This window comes from Scyliorhinus canicula, chromosome 1 (genome assembly GCF_902713615.1).
Source record: "Scyliorhinus canicula chromosome 1, sScyCan1.1, whole genome shotgun sequence".
NCBI lineage: Eukaryota > Metazoa > Chordata > Chondrichthyes > Carcharhiniformes > Scyliorhinidae > Scyliorhinus > Scyliorhinus canicula.
In genome coordinates this window covers 61,242,634-61,269,457 of record NC_052146.1, presented here as the reverse complement: position 1 = coordinate 61,269,457, position 26,824 = coordinate 61,242,634, and the positions used below count along the sequence as shown (strand labels likewise).

At 46.2% G+C, this 26,824-nt stretch overlaps 1 protein-coding gene and 1 long non-coding RNA gene across 3 annotated transcripts in view; one reads left to right on the top strand and one right to left on the bottom strand.

The window, feature by feature from the left end:
- The window catches only part of znrf3 (zinc and ring finger 3), a 288,379-nt gene extending 263,933 nt beyond the window's left edge, over window positions 1–24,446 (bottom strand). Inside the window, exon 1 of one of the 2 annotated variants that reach the window (XM_038791435.1) lies at window positions 23,732–24,446. In XM_038791435.1, coding sequence (XP_038647363.1) covers window positions 23,732–23,950 — 219 coding nt within the window. In that variant the 5' untranslated portion in view covers window positions 23,951–24,446. The remainder of the gene's footprint in view (window positions 1–23,731) is intronic. The other variant, XM_038791426.1, reaches the window with a different exon arrangement.
- On the top strand, window positions 24–12,267 carry LOC119963000. The gene is made up of 4 exons (XR_005460000.1): window positions 24–529; window positions 5,909–6,279; window positions 7,327–7,759; window positions 10,927–12,267. It is a non-coding gene; the product is annotated as an uncharacterized LOC119963000 (long non-coding RNA).
- Window positions 24,447–26,824: the final 2,378 nt, after the last annotated feature.

Sequence of the window (26,824 nt, the reverse complement as noted above, 5' to 3'; positions counted from 1 at the left end):
CCTCAGGAGTGCAGGGAGGAACTGAAAGGGAAAAGAAACCAAAAGTGACACATTGAGGTCCAGAATGGACCCAGCCAACGACAGTAGCTCGTTCACTCATTGGGTAAATACTGAATCCAGGCGGGCCCTCCACATCTGCTTACAATGTCACATATTGCCCATCTGATTTAAAGTGTACGCGGGTTGTATTTGTGTTACTGGAATTACATATAGCAAAGGGAGAAAGAGAACGTCAACAGCGCCCTGGTTTGGCATGACTAGCTCACTCACTGGATTGCTGTTGTCATGGCAGCATGGGGAGAGGAAGTGGAACACAACTGAAGTAATCCACAGAAGACTATCAGCACATTTATAAATTAATCTTGTGATCCATGTCTGTGGACGGGATTAAAACGCCTGTAAATAGCTTACCAAATGGATATTATGCACCAAGGCATTAAATGAAATTGTCAGCAATATGCCACAAGATTCTGGGGATCGAAGCTTCTAAAATAAGTCATCATACAGAATGAATTTGCAACATTGAAAGGTAAGTCAAACAAAGCCATTATAGGGAACTAGTTTGAAAAGTTTCACATTCCTGGCCCTACAGCCTTTTGCCCCAATTATTTAAATTGTGATCTCACTCAGTTAGCCAACAGAAAGATTAGATGATTAATCAGATTAATCACACAGATGCTGCTGATTTTATGCCCAGACTGTTTCCTTTTTTTATGTTTCTGTCAAGAATATTTTTTCTATTTTATTAGAAATTTTGGGCTGCCTCTGTTGAACGAGCCATAATTCCAGTCATTTAAACACTTTGGGCACTAAAGGGCCTTGGTCGAGCTTTCAAACGCATCCTGAAAACCGTAACAGTGTTGGTCCACAGGGAGGAGTTTCAGTTTGTTTCCAATGATGTTATACAAAGTGGAACTTGGGGAATTGACAGAAGGAACGTTGCCTAAATCCATAAATAGGACACCTGCAATTAAAGGAACGATATTCATTTTATAGCACTTTATCATCCCCTCAGAATGTCTCAAAGTGTTTTACAACCTGTATAATATTTACCAATGCAGCCACTCTGTGCACAACCAAGATGTACATAGACCTGATGAATTCATGATTATTTAATCTTTTCTTACATAAATAACATTTTGGAAAACAGTGGGCAGGATTCTCTCAGCCCAGGACCAGGCCGGAGAATCGCCGCGACCGGCGCGAATCGTGCCACACCGCCTCAACGCGATTCCCCACAGAGCGGAGACTCGGTGCCGGTCGGGGGCTGCGTAGGTTCTCGGCCCGGGATGGGCTGAGTGGCCGTAACAAAAATCCTGAGTCCCACCGGCGCTGTTCTAATCTGCTCCTAGCCGGCGGGTCCTCGGCGTGGAAGGGTCCAGGGCAGCCTGTGGGGGTGGGGGGGTGGGGGGGGGGGGGGGGGGGGGGGTGGTCCGACACCGGAGGGTGTCTCCATTGTGACCTGGCCCGCGATCGGGGCCCATCGATCGGCGGGCCGGCCTCTCGGGCTGGGGGCCTCCTTTTGTCCGCGCCGACCCCTATAGCTCTACGCCATGTCGCGTTGGGACCGGTGCGGAGAAGGGAGCCACTGTGCATTCGCGCGTTGACGGTGCCACTGCACATGCACATGCACGGACCCCGCGGTGCCCATTTGACACCGGTATCAGCAGCTGGAGCGGCGAGGGTCACTCCAGTGCCGTGCTGGCCCCATGTAGAAGCCAGAATTGCTGATCCTGAGGTCATATTGATGCTGCGGGGAAACGCAATGGCGTTTACGACGGCGTCAACACTTAGCCTCAGGATCAGAGAATCCCGACAAGTGTAAAAACAGTATGAGACAAGACTCATGAGGCGGGATTCTCCCATTCCGGTACGATGGCCCGACGGTGCGAACCACTCCGGCATTGTGCCGACCTGAAGTTGCGGAATTCACCGCACTTCCAGGGGCTAGACCGGTGCCGGAGGGGTTCCGCCGCGCCAGTCGCTGTCGAAGGGACTGCGCGAGTTAGCGCATAACCATCGGCATGGTTCAGCGCATGCGCAGACTGGCCAGCATATTCTAGCACATGCGCAGCGGCTGTTTTCTCCACGCCGGCCATGGCATAGCCCAACAGGGGCCGGCACGGAAGGAAGGAGTGCCCCCATGGCACAGGCCCACCCGCAGATCGGTGGGCCCCGATCACGTGCAAGGCCACCATGCCCCCCCCCCGCCCATGGGCTGCACCAGCCGACTTTCCTGCCAGGTCCCGCCGTGTTTGACAATGTCCAATCCACGCCAGCGTGACTGGCCAGACACCAATGGCCGCTCGGCCCATCGGGGCCCGGAGAATTGCCGGGGGGGCCGCTGCCAGTGGCCCCCGACCGGCGGGGCATGATACCCGCCCCTGCCTAAAACCAGCGCTGGAGAATATGGCAGAGCGGCGGGGCATGTTTCTCGCCGCCCCCCGGGGGTTCTCCGACCTGGGGGGTGGGGGGGGGGGGTGGGGTCGGAGAATCCCGTCCATGCTTTTTTGTTGTGGTTGGGAGGATATGGAGAATTCTGCACCTATTCCGCCAGCAGTTATCTCCATTTTGCCGGCGCCATGGGGTTTCCCGACGGTGTGGGGCTGCCCCACAATGGGAAACCCCATTGACCGGCCAGTGTAAAAGAGAATCCCGCCAGCAGGTTGAAGCAGCGGGGCAGAGAATCCAGCCCGGGGCTCCCGAAGCTCTCCATTACTGGAGTTTTCTCCATGTCATGGTTTGGATGCATCGTGGACTAATTTATAGAGACTAGATTAGTCTGTCAACAACTCCATCATTGTCCCTTGTGACTATCAAAATAGTGAAAGGCAAACTAGATGAACCGTGATTTTTTTTAAAGACATCACTACTCTATAGTCTTTTTGGCGGTATTGGCGTGGGAGGAATATTAGTTAGAACAGGAGGGAGCTGCCCTCTTCTTCGTCTTCTTCTTCCAGTAGTACCGTAAGATGCCTTAACCAAAAGGCAGCAACTCCTACATGCAGCATGCCCTCGAGACTGTAGTGGAAAATCAGGCCAGATTTTGTATTGGGATTTCTGGAGCAGGGCTTGAACCATAACCGTCTGACTCAAGGGGCAACAGTGCGGCCACTGAGGTGCTTACCAAATAACAAAAACAAAAACCAGGAAACCTAGAACTGCACAACAGGTCAGTCAGCACCAGAAGGAGGAAAATGACACATAATGAACGCCAGTTGTTGCTAATAGGCCAATGTTTCGGCCTGGAGATTGTACTTGTTGTCCTTCAGCTGCTCATAGGTCCAACATACATAGAACATAGAACATAGAACAGTACAGCACAGAACAGGCCCTTCGGCCCTCGATGTTGTGCCGAGCAATGATCACCCTACTTAAACCCACGTAATCCGTATATCCGTAACCCAACAATCCCCCCATTAACCTTACACTACGGGCAATTTAGCATGGCCAATCCACCTAACCCGCACATCTTTGGACTGTGGGAGGAAACCGGAGCACCCGGAGGAAACCCACGCACACACGGGGAAGACGTGCAGACTCCACACAGACAGTGACCCAGCCGGGAATCGAACCTGGGACCCTGGAGCTGTGAAGCATTGATGCTAACCACCATGCTACCGTGAGGCCCACATTGTTGTCATGTTCTATGTTGACTCCAAAATGAGCAGAATCTGATTTTAATGTGGAAGTGTTTGATTTTTTTTTGGCATGCCAGCAAATGAAAGACTACAGACGAACCCTGCAATCACTTCAATCACTTTGTTTATGGTTTTGAGATTATAATGAAAAGGCTGAGCAGACTGCAGTAGATTGTGGGGCAGGTGGCACTTCCGGATGTGTGGAATAAAGTGAGTAACTGCCCTGTGTCATGGAAAATGAAGGTACTAAAAAAAAACCCTATTCACCAATTGAGGGGATCAATTATAAATTCAAAATGAACAACGCTATTATCATTACGTTTATAGGTTAGTTTAAGATTACTAACTGGACTTTTCTTCAGAGCTTTCTTCCTACCCTTTTTGGAAACTGGTGCCTTCTTTCCATCTCCCAGATGATGGGAACAGTACCTCCATTATTCACATTCCAATTACTGTAGCCACCTTTCCCACGATTCATCAGGGTTTATGTAGGAAAGAGCATCATGAGGGACATACCATCACTAAAGATCTGCCAAAACCAATCCCTCAACACTCACCCATAACCTCACCACTCAAAGATTGTTACCTCCACAATAGGGGATCAAGCAGGCAGGGTAAAGCCTCAAGGAAGTGCTACACAATAATAATACTGAGTTAACACAGCGCAGGGACATATGTGCTCTACTGAGTGTCCTTTTCACCTATTTGTACTGTACTTGTTTTAATTCCCTCGTCTCCAGTGTCATTTGGGGAACTGTGATCACCTGTGAAGTTTGGAGATGAGTCTTGTGAATTGACAGTTGGAATTCAACGTTACATTAATAAATCCTGGCCATGATCAGATTGCTGTTTATAGAAGCTGCCTGTGTACAAACTGGTGGCTGCATTTCCTTTTTTAAAATAAATTTAGATTACCCAACTAATTTTTTCCCAATTAAAGGGCAATTTAGCGTGGCCAATCCACCTACCCGGCACACCTTTGGGTTGTGGGGGTGTGACCCATGCAAACACGAGGAGAATGTACAAACACGGACAGTGACCCAGAGCCGGGATCGAACCTGGGACCTCGGTGCCATGAGACAGCAGTGCTAACCACTGCGCCACCAGGACACCTCAAGGTTGCTGCTTTCCTACAACAGCGACTAAACTTCCAAACAAACACTTATCTCTCTGTGAAGCACTTTTTGAACATTGTGAGGTTGTGAAAGATGCTTTATATTCACTCACAAACCTTATACACTGGATTGATGGCAAGTTCAAAAATGACACAACATCTGCTTAGCACAATATTATGCAACGTGTAAACCATAACAGCATGCTGCCATTGCCCTGGCGGGCTGATAGGCAGCAATGTTTTTTTTTAAAAGGTTCTGTAAACAGGTGATGTAGATTATTCCCACTGAAGCAAGCAGCATTATGGCCTCATCATTTAGCTCCTCACAGCTGTTATTGGCTGGAAAGTAGTGAGCGTTCACCTTTAAAATTCAAATATAACTTAAGGCACAGACAACGTAGACAAGCCGTGCCCATTACAGAAAACAGGGTGGCCTAAAAGGTTGGTGAGCACAGTACTGCATTTGACTGAAATTATGAACTGCCTTGGTTACACACACACACACACACACACACACACAGAGGTGTCATTGTTTACACTGGATGCTGGCAGGGTCAGACTGATCCAGAGTCCAGGCTACAACCCAAAGAGGCACTCCGTTTTTTCCAGCCTGCCACTCAGTAAACTTCAAAGGGGGAATATATTTTTAGAAAAGCAAAGCTACGGGTAAAGGAATGCAAAATAAAGCTGGACAGCTGTGTTTAAAGTGAGAATCCCCTCCCCACACACATTTTCCTTGACCATTGTATGGCTGATATTTCAGATTGGTGAAATATGTATACAAACTGCGCCACAGACATCACGGAAAACTCTGTCTTCACAAAGTATCCCCTGTACTTCCTCCAACAGAGAGAGGATCAGATAAAACTGGCCATGCTCTTTACCATGGGTCGTTTGAAAGACATTTATTGAGCCATGCAAAGAAAAAGCTGCTCTGCCCGATTTGAAACCCCATAGTTATTTCGCAATCCTGTTAATAATGTGAAGCTGCTGTCAGTCACCTCGAGTCTATTATAGTTTCAGAGCTCACCGTTTGACTTTCTACAAACAGAGCATTAAGCTTCCTTTCCCTGGCTCTGTTCATCTCTAAAACCTGCCACTTAAGACGAAAGGTTAACAGCCTGAAACATCAACTCTGTTTCTCTCTCCACAGATACTGCCAGACCTGCTGAGCATCTTCAACATTTTCTGCTTTTATGTTATTTATCTTCCTTCTGGCTTTATTACCTTTGGGTTTAAAAATGAATCTCAGACTCCCAAATGACACTGTGGAGGAATCCATTTCACCTTGGCAAACCCGATGATTGCAGCATTTTAGAGTTTTGTATATTTCCAGTTCTTTAACCTGTGAGGTCCAACTCCTATGAATGAAAATACACTTCGCAAGGTGCGTGGGAAGCAGGGATCTGCAATCAGAGGACGGTGAGGTACTGGCAGTGCCACAAACAACATATCCAATGAACAAAAACATTGGAACATGTAACGGTTCAGGCTGATAGAGAAAATTACTGGGCATATGAAAAGGTGAGTTTCTGACTACATCTGAGAGACAATGGGGGCGGCATAGCAGCACAGTGGTTAGCGCTGCTGTCTCATGGTGCCAGGGACCCGAGTTCAATTCTGGCCTTGGATCACTGTCTGTGTGGAGTTTGCATGGAGCAGGCTTAGTGGGCCGAGTTGCCTACTCCTGTTCCTAATGCACTCGTTGATACATTGACCGAAATGACCCGAGTGTAACCCTGAGCATCTCCAGTGGCAGGTCTCCAATCACAGCTTCATGGGAGCTGACCCATTCCCCTCTGATCAAATGTAAAGAAACACCTCGTCTAGAAACATCTGTTGGAAAGCCCACAGACTGGACTTTCCTCAGAGCTACAGCCTTCCTCACTGTGACTACTCTGTAAAGTGCAATGGAAATCCATACGCACATAAACCTGGTCCCACAACAAGTTGTGGTAAAGTTATGGGGACAGAGCAGGAACAGCTCCTGGAGTAATCCCAGTCTGCGGACAGCTAGTGTGAACCAGCCGGCCCTGGTTCTCAGGCAGCTCCATGACACTCGCCAGGGTATGAGAGGGTACACGGTTGCCAGTGAACTATGGATTGGCACCTTTGGAGGGGGCTCCAAAAGGGTTGGAGCACAAGGAACAGGAGTAGACCATTCGGCCCTTTCAGGTTTTTTGCCATCATTCAATTAGATTGTAGTTAGAAGTGGGAATGAAAAACCCCGATCAAAAAATTCCTCATGATTAGGGAACAGGACAGCTCCATTCAATCTGGCTGTGCGTAGCAAGGGAGTCTGGACATACTATAAACAGGGAGCAACACAGCATGAGATACAAACTTCCTTTCCTTCCCCTCCCTCGGAAAAAGAAATATTTTAGTTCTACAGAAGAGACAATGACTCTCTAATCTTTCCCTCTCACTGGAGACTTCCTACCAAAAACACCATTCATTTCAAAAGGAAGCTCCAGCAACACTCAGCCAACCCTGCCACCAGTAAAAGGACTGGTCTCCTTTGCTAAACTAAGCAGAAATTGAATTCAGTTTCTTTTTTTAAAAACTTTTCAGAAAAGAAATTGAGCACAGAACTGGATCTGCCCAGATTTCATTCTCCGATGTGATCACCTTCCAGTCCTGCCATCATCCCCTCCGACGAGGCACACAGCATTCCAAAAGCCCGCAGTGAAGACTTTGTGCCAAGGTAAATCTGGTATCGTTTACTCCAGGTACCGTCAAGATAAGGATCAAAGCAGCTCCATTTACATTACAAGTACATTGCAGCAGCAGCGGGAGATAAAGAAAACTGCTGAACAGCCTGCTTGCAAGTATGGGTAGACCCGAGCAACAAGGTGACCAGAACGACTTGCACCTTTAATGTCAGAAACTGGCCTGAGGTACTTTGCACAGGCGTTATCAAATAAAATGTGACACCGAGCCACAGAATGTGGTCATCTAAAAGATGGGTTAAAGAAGAAGGCTTTGAGGAGCTTCTTTGAAGGAGGTAAGAGGTTTAGAGGAGGGAATACCAGAGTTTCAGGTGTGGGCTGCACAACAACATAGTGAGAGATTCTGGAAGGCAGTAATGGACCTCAGTAACAAGCAAGGGAGCAACACTGCACGAGGTGCACATTCCCGTAACTGCTGCTACCCTTCCCCCACCCTAGAAAGACATGTATTGTGTGGTCATGGTGGTTAGACTGCCCTCACTTTCTCTTGGAAGGTGTTGCCAGGACTGCATTTATTGGCAAGTGACAGGTCGTCAGTGAACCTGCTGCCATGTTTGTGGTGGGTAAAAAGAGAGAGTTCTCAGCCAACGCTGAGCCAGGGAACATTATTTGGAAGTGTTCCTGTGGGAAATTTGGTTTCCTGTAGTTATTACTCTGGGAAGCGGTGTGTAAGAGGATAATGTCAAAAGCACCTGCAGTCAAGGAACACAATCCAAGATACACACTCTCGGAATTGCATAAACAAGACAGCGTTTAGCAAATGGAAGAAAAGGCAGGCATACAGCAGAGAAAAAGAAACATGGTGTGAACAGAGAGTTAGTGAATCATTTGATGTGTGTGGGAAATGTTCCTTTTCTCTCCTCACATAGAGTCTTGTTCAACAACAATGTGGCCAGTGAGATTAGTTGCTGGACAGGTTACAGCAAACCCACATACCTTCAGTACACAAGTAAGTTTAATTGGGCCTTGTGCCCAATTTTCCGCAGTGGAGTGTTGCTCTTACTCAACCAATACTTAAAGCTGTGTTCGGTGCCTGTACCTTCCCATTCGGCTTTGCTGCGGGTACTCAAACTGTTTTTTAAACCTCGGCCTGGTTTTATAAGCGGCGTTCTTCCCTCCAAGCCTGAAAGCTGAAAGTTCCAGGTTTGTGGAATTGAATGCCATATCTTTGCTGCCACTCCGGCGTAACACTGAAGGAGGGCCTCACTGTCACAGGTGCTCCCCTGCACTTGAGACATTCAGCCTACAGCCCTGCCTGTCTGCTCAGATGTAAATGCCCCCCCCCCCCCCTCCTACTTCCGGTCCTCTCCAAAAGTTGAGCAGATGAGCTCTCCCCAGCAATATTTACCCCTCACACCACCATTGCCAGAAACTGCCCATTTATCTTATTCCTGGTTGTGGGGCCTGACTGCAGACCGAATAGCGGCCAACTTGACACGAATTAGTGTGACTGCATGTACTTGTTATGTCCCGAGGACATCAAAGGGCATTGAATAAATTGAAGTTCGCACTTTCAAGGGATTTCCATGGTGGTCTTTTAATTGTCAGCCAGTTGTTAGGGTATGTGCAGCGAAATCAGTTTTCCAGCAGTTAGAGACTAAACTTGATCAAGGAGAGGTAGCGGAGAGTCAAATCCAAAACGCACGCCAAGAATTACTTCACAGATGCTAGACCCCAGGATCTGAAAGCTCACATCAGCACAGTGATTAGCACAATTGCTTCACAGCTCCAGGTTCCCAGGTTCGATTCCCAGCTTGGGTCACTGTCTGTGCTGAGCTTTCACTTTCTTTCCGTGTCTGCGTGGATTTCTTCCGAGTGCTCTGGTTTCCTCCCACAGTCCAAAGATGTGCAAGTTAGGTGGATTGGCCATGCTAAATTGCTCTTGATGTCCAAAAAAAAGGCTGGATGGGGTTACTGGGTTAGAGTGGGGGTGTGGGCTTGGGTACGGTGCTCTTTCCAAGGGCCGATGCAGACCCGATGGGCTGAATGGCCTCCTTCTGTGCTGTAAATTCCATGATTCTATGATAACCCAACCCAAAGGGTCAGCCAAATGGCTGATCTTTCCGGCCTCTTGAGACACCAAGTCCAATGGGGACACTACGAACACAACCACCCCTGTCCTCACCCTAACTGAGATCAGCAACCTCAGCGCCGACCTGGGCTGAAGCCTGAGGTCCGATTGATAGTTCTGTGCTGGGCAGTTAGTCTGTGGTTCTATGCTGGGTTGCATACTGACTGACAGTTACACTCAGAAGTATGGTGCCAATTCAACTTCACACTTGGGGGGCGGCAGTGGTTAGCACTGCTGCCTCACGGCACCGAGGACCGGGTTCGATCCCGGCCTTGGGTCACCGTCCGTGTGGAGTTTGCACATTCTCCCCATGGCTGCATGGCTTCACCCCCACAACCCAAAGATGTGAAGGGTAGGTGGATTGGCCACACCAAATTGACCCTTAATTGGAAAAAAAAGGAATGGGATACTCAAAAATTAAAATGTAACATTTTTTTAAAAAACTTCACACTAACAGTGTGGCCCAGTTAAATGGCGGATTTGCAATGAAACACACCGTACCTCAGCACAGGGCCCCAAAGGAAAGGGTAGCGCCCAGGGCAGACACCCGGTGTCTGCAGGCACTAGAGCCTGATAACTCTGCATTTGCTGAAACATCAGCAGGCAATGTAGAGCGACATCAGACTTTGATTGGTCGAGTCCCCTTAGAGGTAAAACAGATCAGTCCGAACATTGAGTGGCGTGCATTGGCAAGGATCAAGAGGCACTGAGGTGAGGAGGGGGAGAGGCAGAGGTAGAAGACCCTGTGCTTTACTTTTGCAAAACAAAGGCTCAACCAGCAGGTTTCTCAACCCAGGCTGAAGGCAGGCCAGCCAACATCAGTGAGGTGAGTACGAAGCGCTGGGTGAAAGCCACGAGCCAAGGTGAGCGAGAGGTCAACAGCAAGGGGAGCAGGTGAAGGGTGACTGAGGAGGGCAGGCCAGCCAGCAACAGCAAAGTGAGGTGCTGGATGAAAGCCAAGAGCCAAGGTGAGCCAGCCAATCAGCGGCCCACGAACAGCAAGGGGAGCAGCTGAGGGGTGACTCAATTCAGCCAGGGCTGAGGCAGACCAGCCAGCAACAGCGAGGTGCTGAATCAGGCTTTACCAATACGAGGAGACGACGAAAGAAGACCCCAAGCAAGCGAGGTTGGTAAGATTGTGAGAATGGGAGAGTGTGAGGAGTGGGGGGGGAGGCTGTGAGGGCATGGGGAGGAAAAGAGTTTGAGGGTGTGAAAGCAGGAAAGTGTATTGGGGGGCGGGTTAGCCAGGGTTACAGACTTAACAGTAAGGGAGAGTTTGTGAGAAGGAATGGGCAGGGGAAGAATATAGTGAGTGTTATTTGAACTCCAGAGTCACAGCTTCATAGTTAAAAGATAAATCCATTTTTGCAGAACTTGAAGTAATGTGGGATTGACTGTGCAAGCCTGCTGTTTCAGAAAATTCATTCAAATCAAGATCCGTTTCTTCAGCAATACAAAGAGACACTATCAATTTGCCTGTCAAAAATGCAGAGAATTGACGGTGGGGCAAGAGGACAAAGCTGGACAAAAAGACAGTTTGTCATTTTACTTTTAAAAGTTTGAAGTATTGCACAGTGCACAAACTGCACATTCACCCTCATCCACCAAAAGTACGGGTGAATTGTCTGATGACTTTGGCTTGCCGATTTCTGAAGATCCACATCCCCTGAAAAAGTTGAACAAGAATTGGACTCTGAAATGAGAACGGAACTACAAGATATTGCAATTTCTTCTGTTGAATTGCAGGAAGAAACTAATTCTGAAATCATTGTCTTATGACCAAAATCTGTTCCACTGAGTGTGATGGAATATTTCACACTAAATAAACCAGAAAACATAGTTGAATGGAAAATTTGAGACAAGAGTTTACGGTTGGATGCCAAAAGCAGATTAGAATTTTTCTTAAGTTCCATTTTCTTAGGGTGAAGAGGAATGGGATGACAAGAAATTAGTTGATTTTCTCAGAAAAATGTCAGTCTGCTGTTAGGTTTTCAAATTATTCCCTGATCCTAGTAAAAGGAAACAATCATTTGGCAATGGGTACTCTAAATGGAGAAATATTCGAAGAGATATTGCTGATCGTTAAACTTTCAAAACTCATATTAAAGCTAAGTGTGCGTTCGTTCAGAGATATAAATTATCTGGAAGAATTGATGCTGCGTTTTTGGCTCTGTTTGAAAATAAATAATTTACTGGAGGAAAATGCTGTGACCTTTGTTGCCATAGTCAAATTGCTGTTTTCTTTGGGACTATCTAGAAGAGGACATGATGAGCCATCGGTCTCAAATCGAAGAGGTAATTTTTTTAGCCTGCCTGGAATATCTTTGTGAATTTGATGAGCTTCTCAAAGAACATTTGAAAAGTTATCAATATTGTGACTCAGGAAAGACCGACTTTTTAAATGTGCCAAACCTACGATTACATCATCACTACAATGGTAGAGCAGCTCAGAAACCAATTCACTAATGAAGTAAAAGGTGTCAAATTTTATTCCATAATAATTGATTCAACACCAGATGTGAGTTGTGGGAACCAATTAACATTAATTTTAAGGTAAGTGACTAGCGATGGTGAAGTTGTAGAGCAATTTCTTTATTTTGCCCGGATACAGGCCCACATTTTGTCTGGAGACAACTGTTTTGGAAATCAGTGCATATTTATGTTTGGACAAAAACTGTCATGGTCAGAGCTTTGATAATGCCGCAAATATTGCACCAAAATATTCAGGTCTACAAGCAAGACTGAACAATGCAAGCCTCTGTGCATTATTCCTCCCATGTTCCAGTCACTCCTTGAATTTAACCTGCAATGCTGCATCCTGTGAGGGGGCTATATATTCTTTTGCCTTTTTTCTGGTATCCACGCAGCAATGGAATACGTTGCAATCACGCTTGGAGCAGGCAAATAGAAAACATATGACAGCCAGAAGATTTTGTGATGGGCGGCACACTGGTTAGCACTGCTGCCTCATGGAACCGAGGACCCGGGTCCGATCCTTTTCATAGAATAGTACAGAACAGAACAGGCCCTTCGGCCCTCGATGTTGTGCCGAGCCATGATCACCCTACTCAAACCCACGTATCCACCCTATACCCGTAACCCAACAACCCCCCACCCCTTAACCTTACTTTTTAGGACACTACGGGCAATTTAGCATGGCCAATCCACCTAACCCGCACATCTTTGGACTGTGGTAGGAAACCGGAGCACCCGGAGGAAACCCACGCACACACGGGGAGGACGTGCAGACTCCGCACAGACAGTGACCCAGCCGGGAATCGAACCTGGGACCCTGGAGCTGTGAAGCATTTATGCTAACCACCATGCTTCCCTGATCATGTGCGGAGTTTGCACATTCTCCCTGTGTCTGCGTGGATCTCACCCCCACAACCCAAAGATGTGCAGGGTAGGTGGATTGGCCATACTAAATTGCCCCTTAATTGGAAAAAAAGGAATTTGTAATACCAGGTGGTCTATTCATGCAGATGCTGATTTGGCTTTGAAAATGAACATTGCTGATATAAAATAAAACTTTTCAGACATAGCCACATCAAATTTTTTTTTTAAATCACATGTGCAAACTGAAACAAAATCCTCAGCAAATAAGTTTGAAAAGTACAAAATTGCTGTTTTTACTGTGTGTGGAACTGTTTACTTCAAAAGAATTATGTCTTCAACAAATCGCTGCAAAATGTTCATATAATTTTATTGAATGCTTCACAAATGTTAGCCTCAGTTAAAGTTTTGTCATGGAACTTCGAAATGGTTATAGCTCGGAAGCAGAGGCACCAACATTAACAGAAAATACAGGTCCCTCTGATGATGAGAAGCCCTACAAGATGTAAGAAGTTGTTTTTCAATGAAACTAAAGGCAATGAAACCACTTTAAAAGGGGAAAAGATCATCATTGAGACTGTCAATGTTATTTGTGACACAATAATGATGCAATTGCAAAATAGAAGTAAATCACTTTGTGGTGATTTGGGGCTGATTTCTGCCCCCTCCCCTCATTAAGGTGCCACAAGGTGCATCCCAGAGTGCTAAAAGAGATGGTTGGGGAAATTGCAAATGCACTAGTGATAATTTACCAAAATTCACTAGACTCTGGGGTGGACCCGGCGGATTAGAAATTGGCAAACGTGACACCACTGTTTAAAAAAGGAGGTAGGCAGAAAGCGGGTAATTATAGGCCAGTGAGCTTAACTTTGGGAGTAGGGAAGGTGCTGGAATCTATCATCAAGGAAGAAATAGCGAGGCATCTGGAGGGAAATTGTCCCATTGGGCAGACAAGCATGGGTTCAGAAAGGGCAGGTCGTGCCTAACTAATTTAGTGGAATTTTTTAACGACATTACCAGTGCGGTAGATAACGGGGAGCCGATGGATGTGGTATATCTGGATTTCCAGAAAGCCTTTGACAAGGTGCCACACAAAAGGTTGCTGCATAAGATAAAGATGCATGGCATTAAGGGTAAAGTAGTAGCATGGATAGAGGATTGGTTAATTAATAGAAAGCAAAGAGTGGGATTAATGGGTGTTTCTCTGGTTGGCAATCAGTAGTTAGTGGTGTCCCTCAGGGATCAGTGTTGGGCCCACAATTGTTCACAATTTACATAGATGATTTGGAGGTGGGGACCAAGGGCAATGTGTCCAAGTTTGCAGACGACACTAAGATGAGTGGTAAAGCAAAAAATGCAGAGGATACCGGAAGTCTGCTGAGGGATTTGGATAGGTAAGTTAATGGGCTAGGGTCTGGCAGATGGAATACAATGTTGACAAATGCGAGGTTATCCATTTTGGTAGGATTAACAGCAAAAGGGATTATTATTTAAATGGTAAAATATTAAAACATGCTGCTGTGCAGAGAGACCTGGTGTGCTAGTGCATGAGTCACAAAAAGTTGGTTTACAGGTGCAACAGGTGATTAAGAAGGCAAATGACATTTTGTCCTTCATTGCTAAAGGGATGGAGTTTAAGACTAGGGAGGTTATGCTGCAATTGTATAAGGTGTTAGTGAGGCCACACCTAGAGTATTGTGTTCAGTTTTGGTCTCCTTACCTGAGAAAGGACTTACTGGCGCTGGAGGGTGTGCAGAGGAGATTGACTAGGTTAATCCCAGAGCTGAAGGGGTTGGATTAGGAGGAGAGGTTGAGTAGACTGGGACTGTACTCGTTGGAATTTAGAAGGATGCAGGGGGGATCTTATAGAAACATATAAAATTATGAAGGGAATAGATAGGATAAATGCGGGCAGGTTGTTTCCACTGGTGGGTGAAAGCAGAACTAGGGGGCATAGCCTCAAAATAAGGGGAAGTAGATTTAGGACTGAGTTTAAGAGGAACTTCTTCACCCAAAGGGTTGTGAATCTATGGAATTCCTTACCCAGTGAAGCAGTTGAGGCTCCTTCATTAAATTAAGATAGAGATAGGTAGTTTTTTGAAGAATAAAGGGATTAAGGGCTATGGTGTTCGGGCCGCAAAGTGGAGCTGAGTCCACAAAAGATCAGCCATGATCTCATTGAATGGTGGAGTTGGCTCGAGGGGCCAGATGGCCTACTCCTGCTCCTAATTCTTATGTTCTTATGAAACTAATTGTGGCACCGTTACCGCACACTACCTTCTCCTCGGTTGCCAACCTCCAGGATTGGCCTGGCGATTCCAGGGATTGAAGATCAATACCCCTGGTCACTGCTGCCAACAAGCCAGGCGAAAATAAATCACTGGAGCACTCAAACAAAACACTCCATTTTGTTTAAACAATTTATTAAGTCATTAAAGCATAGTATTGTGAGAAACGGTTATGTGGGGCCATCAAAGGCAGGTGTCAGAAAATCTCCATGGATACAACCCACCAGAGTTGGTAAGCCTATTAACTTGGGACTTAAAACCAATTAACTTAGGGCATGTGGGATTTGGGACTTGGAGATATTACTCCACGTTTCGGCTGGAGTAAGATGGAGAAGAAAATGCAAGCAAGCTTGCCCCCTTTGGGGGCGTGAGAAGCCACAAGTATGTTAACAGAATAATTTAAGAAGGAACTGAAGTCATAAAACCCCAGTTCAAAGCAGGGCATTCTATTCACTCCAGCTTTTTTGGAAATTAAACAGAAGGAGTGATTTGGACGTCCCTATAAATATTTGAAAAGCGCCATCAAAGTGGACCCTGTTAAATTAAAATGTTGTCACATTGGCCCAGCTAGCCTCCAGCAATGCAAGCTCATTCTTGCACTCAGCTCCACGAATCCCAGTCAAATATAGAAAATATCAGACTGCACCCTGTTTGTTGGAAAAGCACTACCTCGCTATGTGTGAAGGGCACAGTGCTGCACTCCTGCAGCAATTTAGAGTGGATTCCCAGCATTTGAAGAGTTTTAAAAAAATAAATTTAGATTACCCAATTCATTTCTTCCAATTAAAGGGCAATTTAGCATGGCCAATCCACCTAGCCTGCCTATCTTTGGGTTGTGGGGGCGAAACCCACGCAAACACGGGGAGAATGTGCAAACTCCACACAGACAGTGACCCAGAGCCAGGATCAAACCTGGGACCTCAACGACGTGAGGCTGCATGGCCAGCCCACTGCGCCACCATGCTGCCCTATCATTTGAGGAGTTGGCTGTATTTCAACATTCTTCATTCCCAAAGTAATGAATGTCATTTGAAGTGTTCAAAAAAGCCCCCCTCCCATATGGCCATCAGAGAACCTACTTTAACTTCTCCTTCTGAAGTCCTACAATGACCAGGGCATGTTTCTTTCCCTGTATTGATCATCTGTCAACAACTGCAAATTTGCATTCATGTAGCACCTTCAACGAAATGCAAAAGTCCCTGGCGGGTGCAGACTTCTGCTACAGTATGGTGTGCAGCAACACCAAGACTCTGGGACCTCACCTCAATGGCCCTTCTGCCTGTGATGATGAAGGAATGCTCTGTGACCATGAGGCAGAGCATCACAGCCGAACCACCATCCTCTTCTCACTTGCAGCATAATTTACAGTCAGGTGACTGGAGGGTTTACCATGAGTGCAACTAAGGCCACTGAGCCCGAGTGAGGATTAAATCAAGACTCTACCTAGTCTGTGTGGCACAGTACCAACTGAGCCTTTGTAAAAGCCATATATACATATGCTTCTTTAAAAATGCTATATCATCTTTATTGCAGCAATACAAATGGAGACTAAGCACAAGTCTTTAGCATATTCAGAGCATATCATGAGATTCTGTTTACCTTCAGCTCAAACGTGACAATCAACTGGAATATTGTCACCCATTAGCTGAGGCACCCCGTGCAACTTCCCTGCTGCTAAACAGTGAGAAGGGTATTTACAAAATATCGTTCATATACTTATATATCATATGCATACCGTACAAATACCTCACGCGACAAAATCTATAAAATACCATCAATGGGGTTCAGCTAGCATTAATAAAATATTTGAGTATTTCTCTCAATTTATTAGGTTTATGATATCGGGGCAGCACGGTGGCACAGTGGTTAGCATTGCTGCCTACGGCGCTGAAGACCCGGGTTCGAATCCCGGCCCCGGGTCACTGTCCGTGTGGAATTTGCACATTCTCCCCGTGTCTGCGTGGGTTTCGCCCCCACAACCCAAAGATGTGCAGGGTAGGTGGATTGGCCACGCTAAATTGCCCCTTAATTGGAAAAAACAATAATTGGGTACTCTTAAAATAAAAAAAAAAGGTTTATGATATCAAACATTCAATGGCCATCCCCCATAGGGTGTATAAAAAGGGAACTAACCAGCCCACATGTCCTCACTCTATGTTGAGTTAGCTATCACAGATGTCCTAGGTGCTCCAATTTGAGGGTGATGGGGCAGTGGAGATAAAAACAAACTTCACCTCAAGGGTGGTGGGAATCTGGAATACACTGCCTGGAAGGGTAATTGAGGCAGGAAACCTCACAATCTTTCAAAAGTACTGGCTTGGATGAGCACTTGAAATGCTATAACGTTCAAGGCTATGTGCATGTGCTGGGAAATGGGATTAACGTAGATTTAGAGAAGTTTTTTTGTTGTTGCAGGCTTCTGTGCTGTATGATTCTATGAACTGTAAGCCAGGAGTCAATCATTCTGGGATTACGTTGGAGTGTCCTGGGATAAGACCTTGATGCTCCCCAAGATAAAACGGACTTGCTGATGCATTCAGTGCCATATTTGAAGGATGGACTCCTGAATGAGCGGAACTGCACTCCACTGGGTATTGGAAGCTTCAGAAGAGGAGGGATTTTTTAAAAAAGTTAATCCCAGGAATGCAGCTGTCGCTGGCTAGGTCAACGTTCATTTTCCATCCTAGTTGCCCTTGAGAAGTTGGTGGCGAGCTGCTTCATGAACACTGCAGTCCATGTGGTCTAGGTAAACCCACAGTGCTGTCAGGGAGGGAATTACAGGATTTTGAACAATTGAAGAGAAGAGTAGAATTTTTTTTTTTAATTTAGCGTATCCAATTATTTTTTTCCAATTAAGGGGCAATTCAGCGTGGCCAATCCACCTAACCTGCATATCTTTGGATTGTGGGGGTGAAACCCACGCAAACACGGGGAGAATGTGCAAACTCCACACGGACAGTGACCCAGGACCGGGATTCGAACCCGGGTCCTCAGCACCGTAGGCAGCAATGCTAACCACTGTGCCACCGTGCTGCCCGAAGAGTAGAATATTGATGGAATTGCAGCCTTTAACTCACACCTAGATATTTATACTCTACACTGAACATCAACTCACGCCTAGATATCCATACTCTACACTGAACATCAACTCACACATAGATATCCATACTCTACACTGAACATCAACTCACACATAGATATCCATACTCTACACTAACATCAATTCACACATAGATATCCATACTCTACACTAATATCAACTCACACCTAGATATCCATACTCTACACTGAACATCAACTCACACATAGATATCCATACTCTACACTAACATCAACTCGCAACTAGATATCCTACTCTGCACTGAACATCAACTCACACATAGCTATATTACATAGAACTGTACAGTGCAGAAGGAGGCCATTTGGCCCATCGAGTCTGCACCGACCCACTTAAGCCCTCACTTCCACCCTATCCCCGTAACCCAATGTCCCCTTCTAACCTTTTTTTTCCGTCAGTATAGGCAATTTATTATGGCCAATCCACCTAACCTGCACGTCTTTGGACTGTGGGAGGAAACTGGAGCACCCGGAGGAAACCCATGCAGACACGGGGAGAATGTGCAGACTCCGCACAGACAGTGACCCAGCAGGGAATCGAACCTGGGACCCTGGCGCTGTGAAGCCACAGTGCTATCCACTTGTGCTACCATGCTGCACTGCATACTCTACACTGAACATCAACACACACCTAGATATCCATACACTACACTGATCATCAACTCGCAACCAGATATCCTTACCCTACACTGAATCTTAACTCACTCCTAGATGCCCATATTACACTTAAGTTAGCAGAAGCTGTCAAACTTAAAAATGCAACTTGCATTTACGTAATTGCTGCAGCACAGTAAAATATCCCAAAACACTTCACAGAACTGTAATCAGAAGCAAGATTGACCCAATAAAAAAGAATGTTAGGTTAAGGGACCAAAATCTTGTTTAAAAGATGCAAGTTCTTAAAGGAGGGATTTGCAGAGCTCAGGGCATGACCCAGCGGAAAGTCCAGCTGCCAATGGTGGGGACGAAAGAAATTGAGGAGGCACAAATGCCGGAATTGGAAGAGATCTCAGAGTGGTGTTGGGCTGGAGGAGGTTACAGAGATAGGCTAGTAAAACAAAAGTCAAATCGCCATAGTCCCAGATGCTTTCCCCTTTGAGGGGAGAGCTGACTGCTGGTGATCTAACCTGAAGATCACCACACCTCAGGTGAGGGGAAAGGTTGAGAAAGTGGAGCCTTCATGAATAACATCAGCCTGTATGGGAATTGAGCCTGTGCTGTTGGCCTCATTTTGCATCACAAACCAGGTCATGTATAGAATGGAATGTAAATGTAAGACAGTTGCAGTGATGGTCAGATATGAAATGGCAAATGGCCTTTCATCCGTTTTCCCGAATTGAGCCAAAGAACTTGAACACTGCCCTTAGGATTTAAAAAGAAAATCAAATAATTGTTAAAAAAGCAATTCACAAAGGAAAGTGCATGGGGCTACAATCACTTATGACCAATGGTTTAGGCCATCTACTGAAATGGCACCTTTCAACTCTGCAACATTTAAAGTCTGAACACTCTTTTAACATTACTTTGTGAAGCAAAACTATATTCACAAAACACTCCTGAAATGTATGAGCACATCGTAATGTGAGACTTCATTCAGGGCAGCCATGCATGCAATATCTATGGACCTGTGACTGCACAGATACTTCCACTCAAAAGATAACTTTACATAGAAAAGGCTTTTGAAAGGTGTGCAGTGAAATGTAAAAGCTATAGCTTCAGGCCAAAATTCACCCCCACCCTCCCACCCAACACACAGAAAAGAAAAATGTAATAAAAGCAGACACACACATTTGATTTCCAGTCTTCTTCCTAAGAAAAGGAGCCAAATGTTTTTGCAGAGAGATGCAAATTATTACCCAACGAAGCTAGCTGAAGGTGGGGAGATAGCTATCTAAAGAGTGCTTCAAAGGAAAATAAAAGAACAGAAGTGGAAAGGGTTTGGGTCTGAGTATAAATGCAGCTATTGTTGACTGATAACAAGAGCCCAGCTAGCTGGTGAATACTGTACTGTCGTTTATATGATCACATTTCCCACATGTCTCTGCACAACAGGTTACTATGGTCATGTTGGACCCATTGAATTTTCCCATAACATGCGATTTGCTGTACAGCGACTGAATGAACCCCCATCCTCCAAAACAAGGGGGAGGAATAATACAAAAGGCCACATTTCAAATCTTTAACTATAAGATTTGGTGAATTTAAGTGAACTATTTTGTTTTAAACACTTATGATTGACTTGGATGATCAATGACATCAAAAGGTTTGGAATGACTTGGGGACCAGGAGCAAATATATAACATCTTCCATCCACTAAAGTTACTGACCATTGATATGAGTCTTGGAAAGAGTCTGCTGGGGGGGGGGGGGGGGGGGGACCAGCAGATTCACACCGGCTGAAGTTGGTGTTCTGCAGCTGCACCCCGGCAAGAATATCTGTTTGCTCTGGTTTTGTTTTTAAATCATGGATTTAATTTTCTACAATGTAATTCGTCTCAAACCTTTCAGCTTCTCAACTGGTTCCACGGAGCTACTGAGGACGGGGCAGCCTGTGGCATTTCCAACAACTCTGCTCATTTAATAACTTTGTTGATGTAAGTTATGAACCATTGTGTAGAAACCCTGTCCCTCTATAATTAAACAATCTCAGATGTCTCCCCTTTCGTACTGGGTTTTATTAAGTTACGCTTTACACCGTTCAACGATAATAACCTAATAATTTAGCCCTAAATCATCAAAAAGAAAACCACTCTCGGGGTAATACAGGTCACATGGAAGAAACAAAACAGGCCTATTAATAATTTACTTAGACAAAAACCTTTTAAAAAAAAAACTACCCGTGCCTCCCTTTGGCATTGTTGATCAGAGAGCACTTTTTGAGTGTGATAAGCGAGTTTGGAATTATACTATGGTCGGGAACCTAGAGAAAATCGAGATTGCCAAATTTGAACATTTAAAACTGCAAATCCTCCACTGTGAGCAGAAGGGACCCAAGTGGCTGTAAATGAGCGGATTATTCAAATAGGTAACATATATTAAGCTTTAGGGTACTTAGGTAGCGAGCTGACCTTGAAAGTCCCCCAACTCCTAAACCCTTGTACTTGATGCAGCGCACGTTCAGCAGTTAACAATCCAACTTTTATCTCGTAGACAAACGCTTTTGTGAAAGATAGTCCCTCTTGGCACTAATCATTGCCGACATGCACATTTTCCCCAACACAAACTTTTCCGAGGACTGGGGGTTTTTGAGAGGGGCGGGGTGGGAATCTATTACCATCTATCAATACAATCGTGGAAAGCAACAGACGTTTGGTTTTTTTTGGTGAATAAAAGAGAATGTTCTTGAGCATGGGCTAGTGAAGCGCAGAGCAACTCTGCGGAGGCTTTCTATGTGTGTGCGTGTGTGTGTGGAAATGTTCCTTTGATGTTTGAATTGGGATTACTTTGATGTGCGTCTAGACAAACCGGATTTAACTAGTAGCTTTGAAGGCAGAGGCAGTTTTAACATCGCTATGACAGTTATTAAATCGTAGCCAGAAGGGGAAAAAATATCTGAGCTCTGTCACACCCCCACCCCCGGGGGCGGGGGGCGGGGGGGGGTCTCTAAATCGCTTTATAATTTAAAGTCTCCTCGTTCCATTCTCACTGTAATGTGCTTGTGGATTTCAGGTCAGTTTCACTGCCTTCCCAGGATCAGTCACAGCCACCCCTCCAGATTCAGGCACTACCCAGTGATACCGTAACCTAGGTCTCCACAACATCGCGAATATCTTATTAACAATTCGGATGGGGGGAGGGATAAGAGAGAGAAAACACATTTTTCCTCCTTAACCAGTTTCTAGAATCCCTGCAGTGTAGGGCGGCTGTACAAAAATGCAAATCGATAAAAAAAACCTCGCCAAGTTTCCCCCCTCTCTCTCATGGTTTAAAAATTAGGGTATGTTTTCTGCTTGATCAATAGGTGAATTTCTCTCACACTGCAGCTGCAACAAAGCACAAACATAGTCTCTCTCTCTCTCTCTCCCGATCCCAGAGAGGATTGAGTTACAAAGGAACTAACAAGAGCTACTTATTTACTGACGGAGCACATTGTCACACACTGTGAAACGAGCTACTTTGATCAAGGGAGGGAAATTCTCCCTCCCGTTTCACAACACCTAACTGTTTTTCCCCAGTATCTAGATGTGAGTGAGAGAGCGAGGAATTGCTGGCTGCAAGCACATCGGAGGCTATTGCAAACAAGCCAACCCATTGCAACTGCACCCTCCCCCCCCCCCCCCCCGAAAGAACAAATGATTTACGCAGGAGATTACTGCGATGTTTGGATACATGTTCTCCAGCGATCTTAGTACTAAATCGCGCACACCCTGTGTTCGAGAGGCGATCAGGAATAGGATACCATTCACAAAGCATTAGTGAAATGAAAATCGCTTGTCACAAGTAGGCTTGAAATGAAGTTACTGTGAAAAGCCCCTAGTCGCCACATTCCGGCGCCTGTTGTAGGTATTTCGCATTTTGGGGGGATATCCCCCCGGTTAATAATAGTTAAGTGGCCCTGTTAGCAGTTGTCATGGTAATCTGCTGCTGTGAAGGTCTCAAAACTCAAGCTGATCTCTTCATGATCCCAAGCACGCCCTGATGGAACCAGTCTGACGTGCAATCGGACACTGCTCCAGTGAAATGACTTTCATTTTCTTAAATATATTTCTTAAAAATATCAGTGAAAAATAACAATTTAAAACGCCCATGACATGACAACTGGCAAGCTGTATTCGTGTCAAAGTCACCACACTCTCACCCTCCCCACGTGCAATTTGCAGATACTGCTCATCCGCGGGGCTCAGACCCAATGAAATGATAGGTGTTGAAAACACACACAATAATCATCGCAAAACACAAATCTGCAAATTAAACATCGGGAAAACTGTACACCCGCAGCTGCAATCTCACAACTGAAAAATAAACCCTCCTGTGGGGTGGTGGGGGCATGCAGCAAGTGTGCCCCCCGCCACCCGCTGCAGCTCGATGCGGAGGGATCTCCCTCGTTTAGAACAAAACTTTGCAACAAACTTTGTAAACTCGGTCCCATGAAAGTTTCCATCCCCGCCCCCCTTCTCCCCCACCACCAGACAGGCTTGGACAGAGGGGCTGTTGACAGCAGAGATAAGCGATGTTCTTTCTGTATTTGAACCCCCCCCCCCCCCCCCCCCCCCCACCACTGTTCACAATCTGTTCCAGCAGCGGCCAAGATCGGAGCCATCTTGTTGAGTGAGTGAACTTAACTCCTCGCAAAACTTTTTTTTAAAAACACGCTTGTGTGGGGGAGGAGGGAAGTTCCACTTTTATTTTTGACTGGGGGAGGGGGTCTGCCCGGAGCACTGCCGGTCTGGTGGAAGGAGGAAGATACGATTTGATGTTATTATTTTTTTTGTTACCTGCACTATCTCTCCCTCGGCGCTGATGGTGGCTCCAGCCCGGGAGAAACGTCCTTGTAAGTCGGTTGTGAAAGTTGTATATTCACCATTGGCACTGGACTCGAAAAGCACCACTTCCACAAAGGCAGTCTCCTTGGCACAGGTAGATCCCAAACTTGCCACCAGCACCACTACCCCCAAGAGCAGCAGCCACTCACCAACACCCCTCCTCAACATCATCTTGCCGGTTGTATCAGCGCTGGCCCGGACATAATTTCCGATTTAATCCTGGCTTGGTCTCTTGTTTCCCCCCCCCCCCCCCTCTTTTTTTTCCCCCTTCACAGATACATATCCGCACAGATGTAACTTTCTCTCTCTTTCTCGGTGTGGTTTCAAGTAGAAGCAACACAAAATAACACGAGGTGTCTTGGGTAGCCGGTTGTACGTTCCTAGCGCTGGGCGAGCTACATCACCATGCTTAGCCTTGTCAATGACATGGCTCAGCTCTCCTCTCTCCCACTCCCTCTCTCTCTCTCTCTTCCCAGCTCCCACAAGGCGGCACCCGGCTTTGATCCACGGCACGTGATCCGTGCAGGGTTATCCCCACCCACACAATGTTTCTGACCCCTTCACTTCTCAGCACGGTTAAAACCCGATCATTTCGCCGCCGATGTACAGCCTTTAAAAAAATAAACTAGAAGAGAGAGGAGCTGGGGTGTCCTTTTCGGGCAGTCGCGGTCATTTCGGAGCAGCTTGGAGTGTGTGCTCCGCAGTGCAGCCTGCCCAGGCTGGGCTCCCGCAAGGGGGGGGGGGGGGGGGGGAGAGTCACACAGGCGCCGCTGCTGAAAGCGTCAGGGTGGATTCCTGGTCCCAGGATGGATATTGCGCCGCCCGTCCGCTGGCTCGAACTTTTAAAGCTCCATCGACGTGTTTAATCAAACTTTGTGAGCCGCGCAACAGTTTGTCTGAAAGATCAGGCTGGGGGAAGCCAGCTTTAATTTTAACTTTCCGCAAGGATCCGAATCTCGAAAACAAAGCCAAGGATTACAGGCTCCTAGTTGGGGGCGGGTGGGGGGAGCGATTGAACAGCGCGTTCAGAGAGGGAGATAGGCAGCAGCACGATGGGCTAAATGGTCTTTTTTCCTCATCTGCATCATTTTGGGAGGTTATCTTCTAAAGTGTCAAACAGACGGCAGGTTTCATAGAATCCCGACAGCGCAGAAGGATTTGATTTGATTTATTACTGTCACATGTATTTGTGTACAGTGAAAAGTATTGTTTCTTGCATGCTGTACAAAAGGAAGGAAGAAGAGACTGCAGAATATAATGTTACAATTATAGCAAGGTGTAGAGAGAAGATCAACTTCATACAAGGTAGGTCCATTCAAAAGTCTGATGGCAGTAGGGAAGAAGCTGTTCTTGAGTCCATTGGCCTCAAACTTTGGTATCTCTTTCCTGACCGAACGAGGTAGAAGAGAGTATGTCCGGGGTGCGTGGGGTCCTTAATTGGCTTAAAAGGCTGGCTGCCTTTCCAAGGCAGTGGGAATTATAGATAGAGTCAATGGATGGGAGGCTGGTTTGCGTGATGGACTGGGCTACATTCACAACCTTTTGTAGTTTCCTGCGGTCTTGGGCAGAGCAGGCTCCATGAGGCTCCATGCCAAGCTGTGATACAACCAGAAACAATGCTTTCTATGGTGCATCTGTAGAAGTTGGTGAGGGTCGTAGCTGACATGCCAAATTTCCTCAGTCTTCTCAGAAAGTAGTCATTGGTGGGCTTTCTTAGCTATAGTGTCGGCATGGAGGGACCAAGACAGGCTGTTGGTGATCTGGACACCTAAAAACTTGAGGCTCTCGACCCTTTCTACTTCATTCCCATTGACGTAGACAGGGGCATGTTATAGAACATAGAACAGTACAGCACAGAACAGGCCCTTCGGCCCTTGATGTTGTGCCGAGCCATGATCACCCTACTCAAACCCACGTATCCACCCTATACCCGTAACCCAACAACCCCCCACCCCTTAACCTTACTTTTTTAGGACACTACAGGCAATTTAGCATGGCCAATCCACCTAACCCGCACATCTTTGGACTGTGGGAGGAAACCGGAGCACCCGGAGGAAACCCACGCACACACGGGGAGGACGTGCAGACAGTGACCCAGCCGGGAATCGAACCAGGGACCCTGGAGCTGTGAAGCATTTATGCTAACCACCATGCTACCGTGCTGCCGTTATGTTCTCCACTACGCTTCCTGAAGTCGATGATAATCTCCTTCGTTTTGTTGAAGTTGAGTTGAGGGAGAGATTATTGTCGTCGCACCAGTTCACCAGATTCTCTATTGCATTCCTATACTCTGTCTAATCATTGTTTGAAATCCGACCCACTATGGTAGTATCATCAGCAAATTTGAAAATCGAGTTGGAGGGGAATTTGGCCACACAGTCATAGGTGTATAAGGAGTATAGTAGTGGGCTGAGGCCATTCGGCCCATCAGGTCTGCACCCCGATTCTCTGAAAGAGCGCCCCACCTAAGCCCACCTTATCCCCGTAAGACCACTAACCTGCAAATCTTTGGACTGTGGGAGGAAACCGGAGCACCCGGAGGAAACCCACGCAGACACGGGTGGAAGGCGCAAATTCCTCACAGTCACCCAAGGTCGGAATCGAACCCAGGTCCCTGGCACTGTGAGGCAACAGTGCCAACCACTGTGACGCCCGGGTTCTGGTGTCACTTTATGCACATTGAGTCATGCGTTTTTAAAAAATATATATATTTTGCTTTAAAAATTATAAAAGTACATTCCAAAATATTTCAAATTAAATATTACAGAAAGTGCAATAAAATTCAACTTTTCTTCATTACAGCATGTTTGCATTTTGAGGTGCCTCTGTACAATTGCAGTACACTTGACATTTATTGACATTCCATGTCAAATATACAGCCTGAGGGTTCCAGGTAATTTCCAATCTTAGACAGTGGTGGCTGCCCCAAGCTTTAGTGTATCTCTCAGCACATAGTCCTGTGCCAGTTTACAACTCTCAGCCATTGACAATTCTTTGTCCAGAAAGACCAACAGCATCTTTCACTGAGATGATCATCTTCCAGCC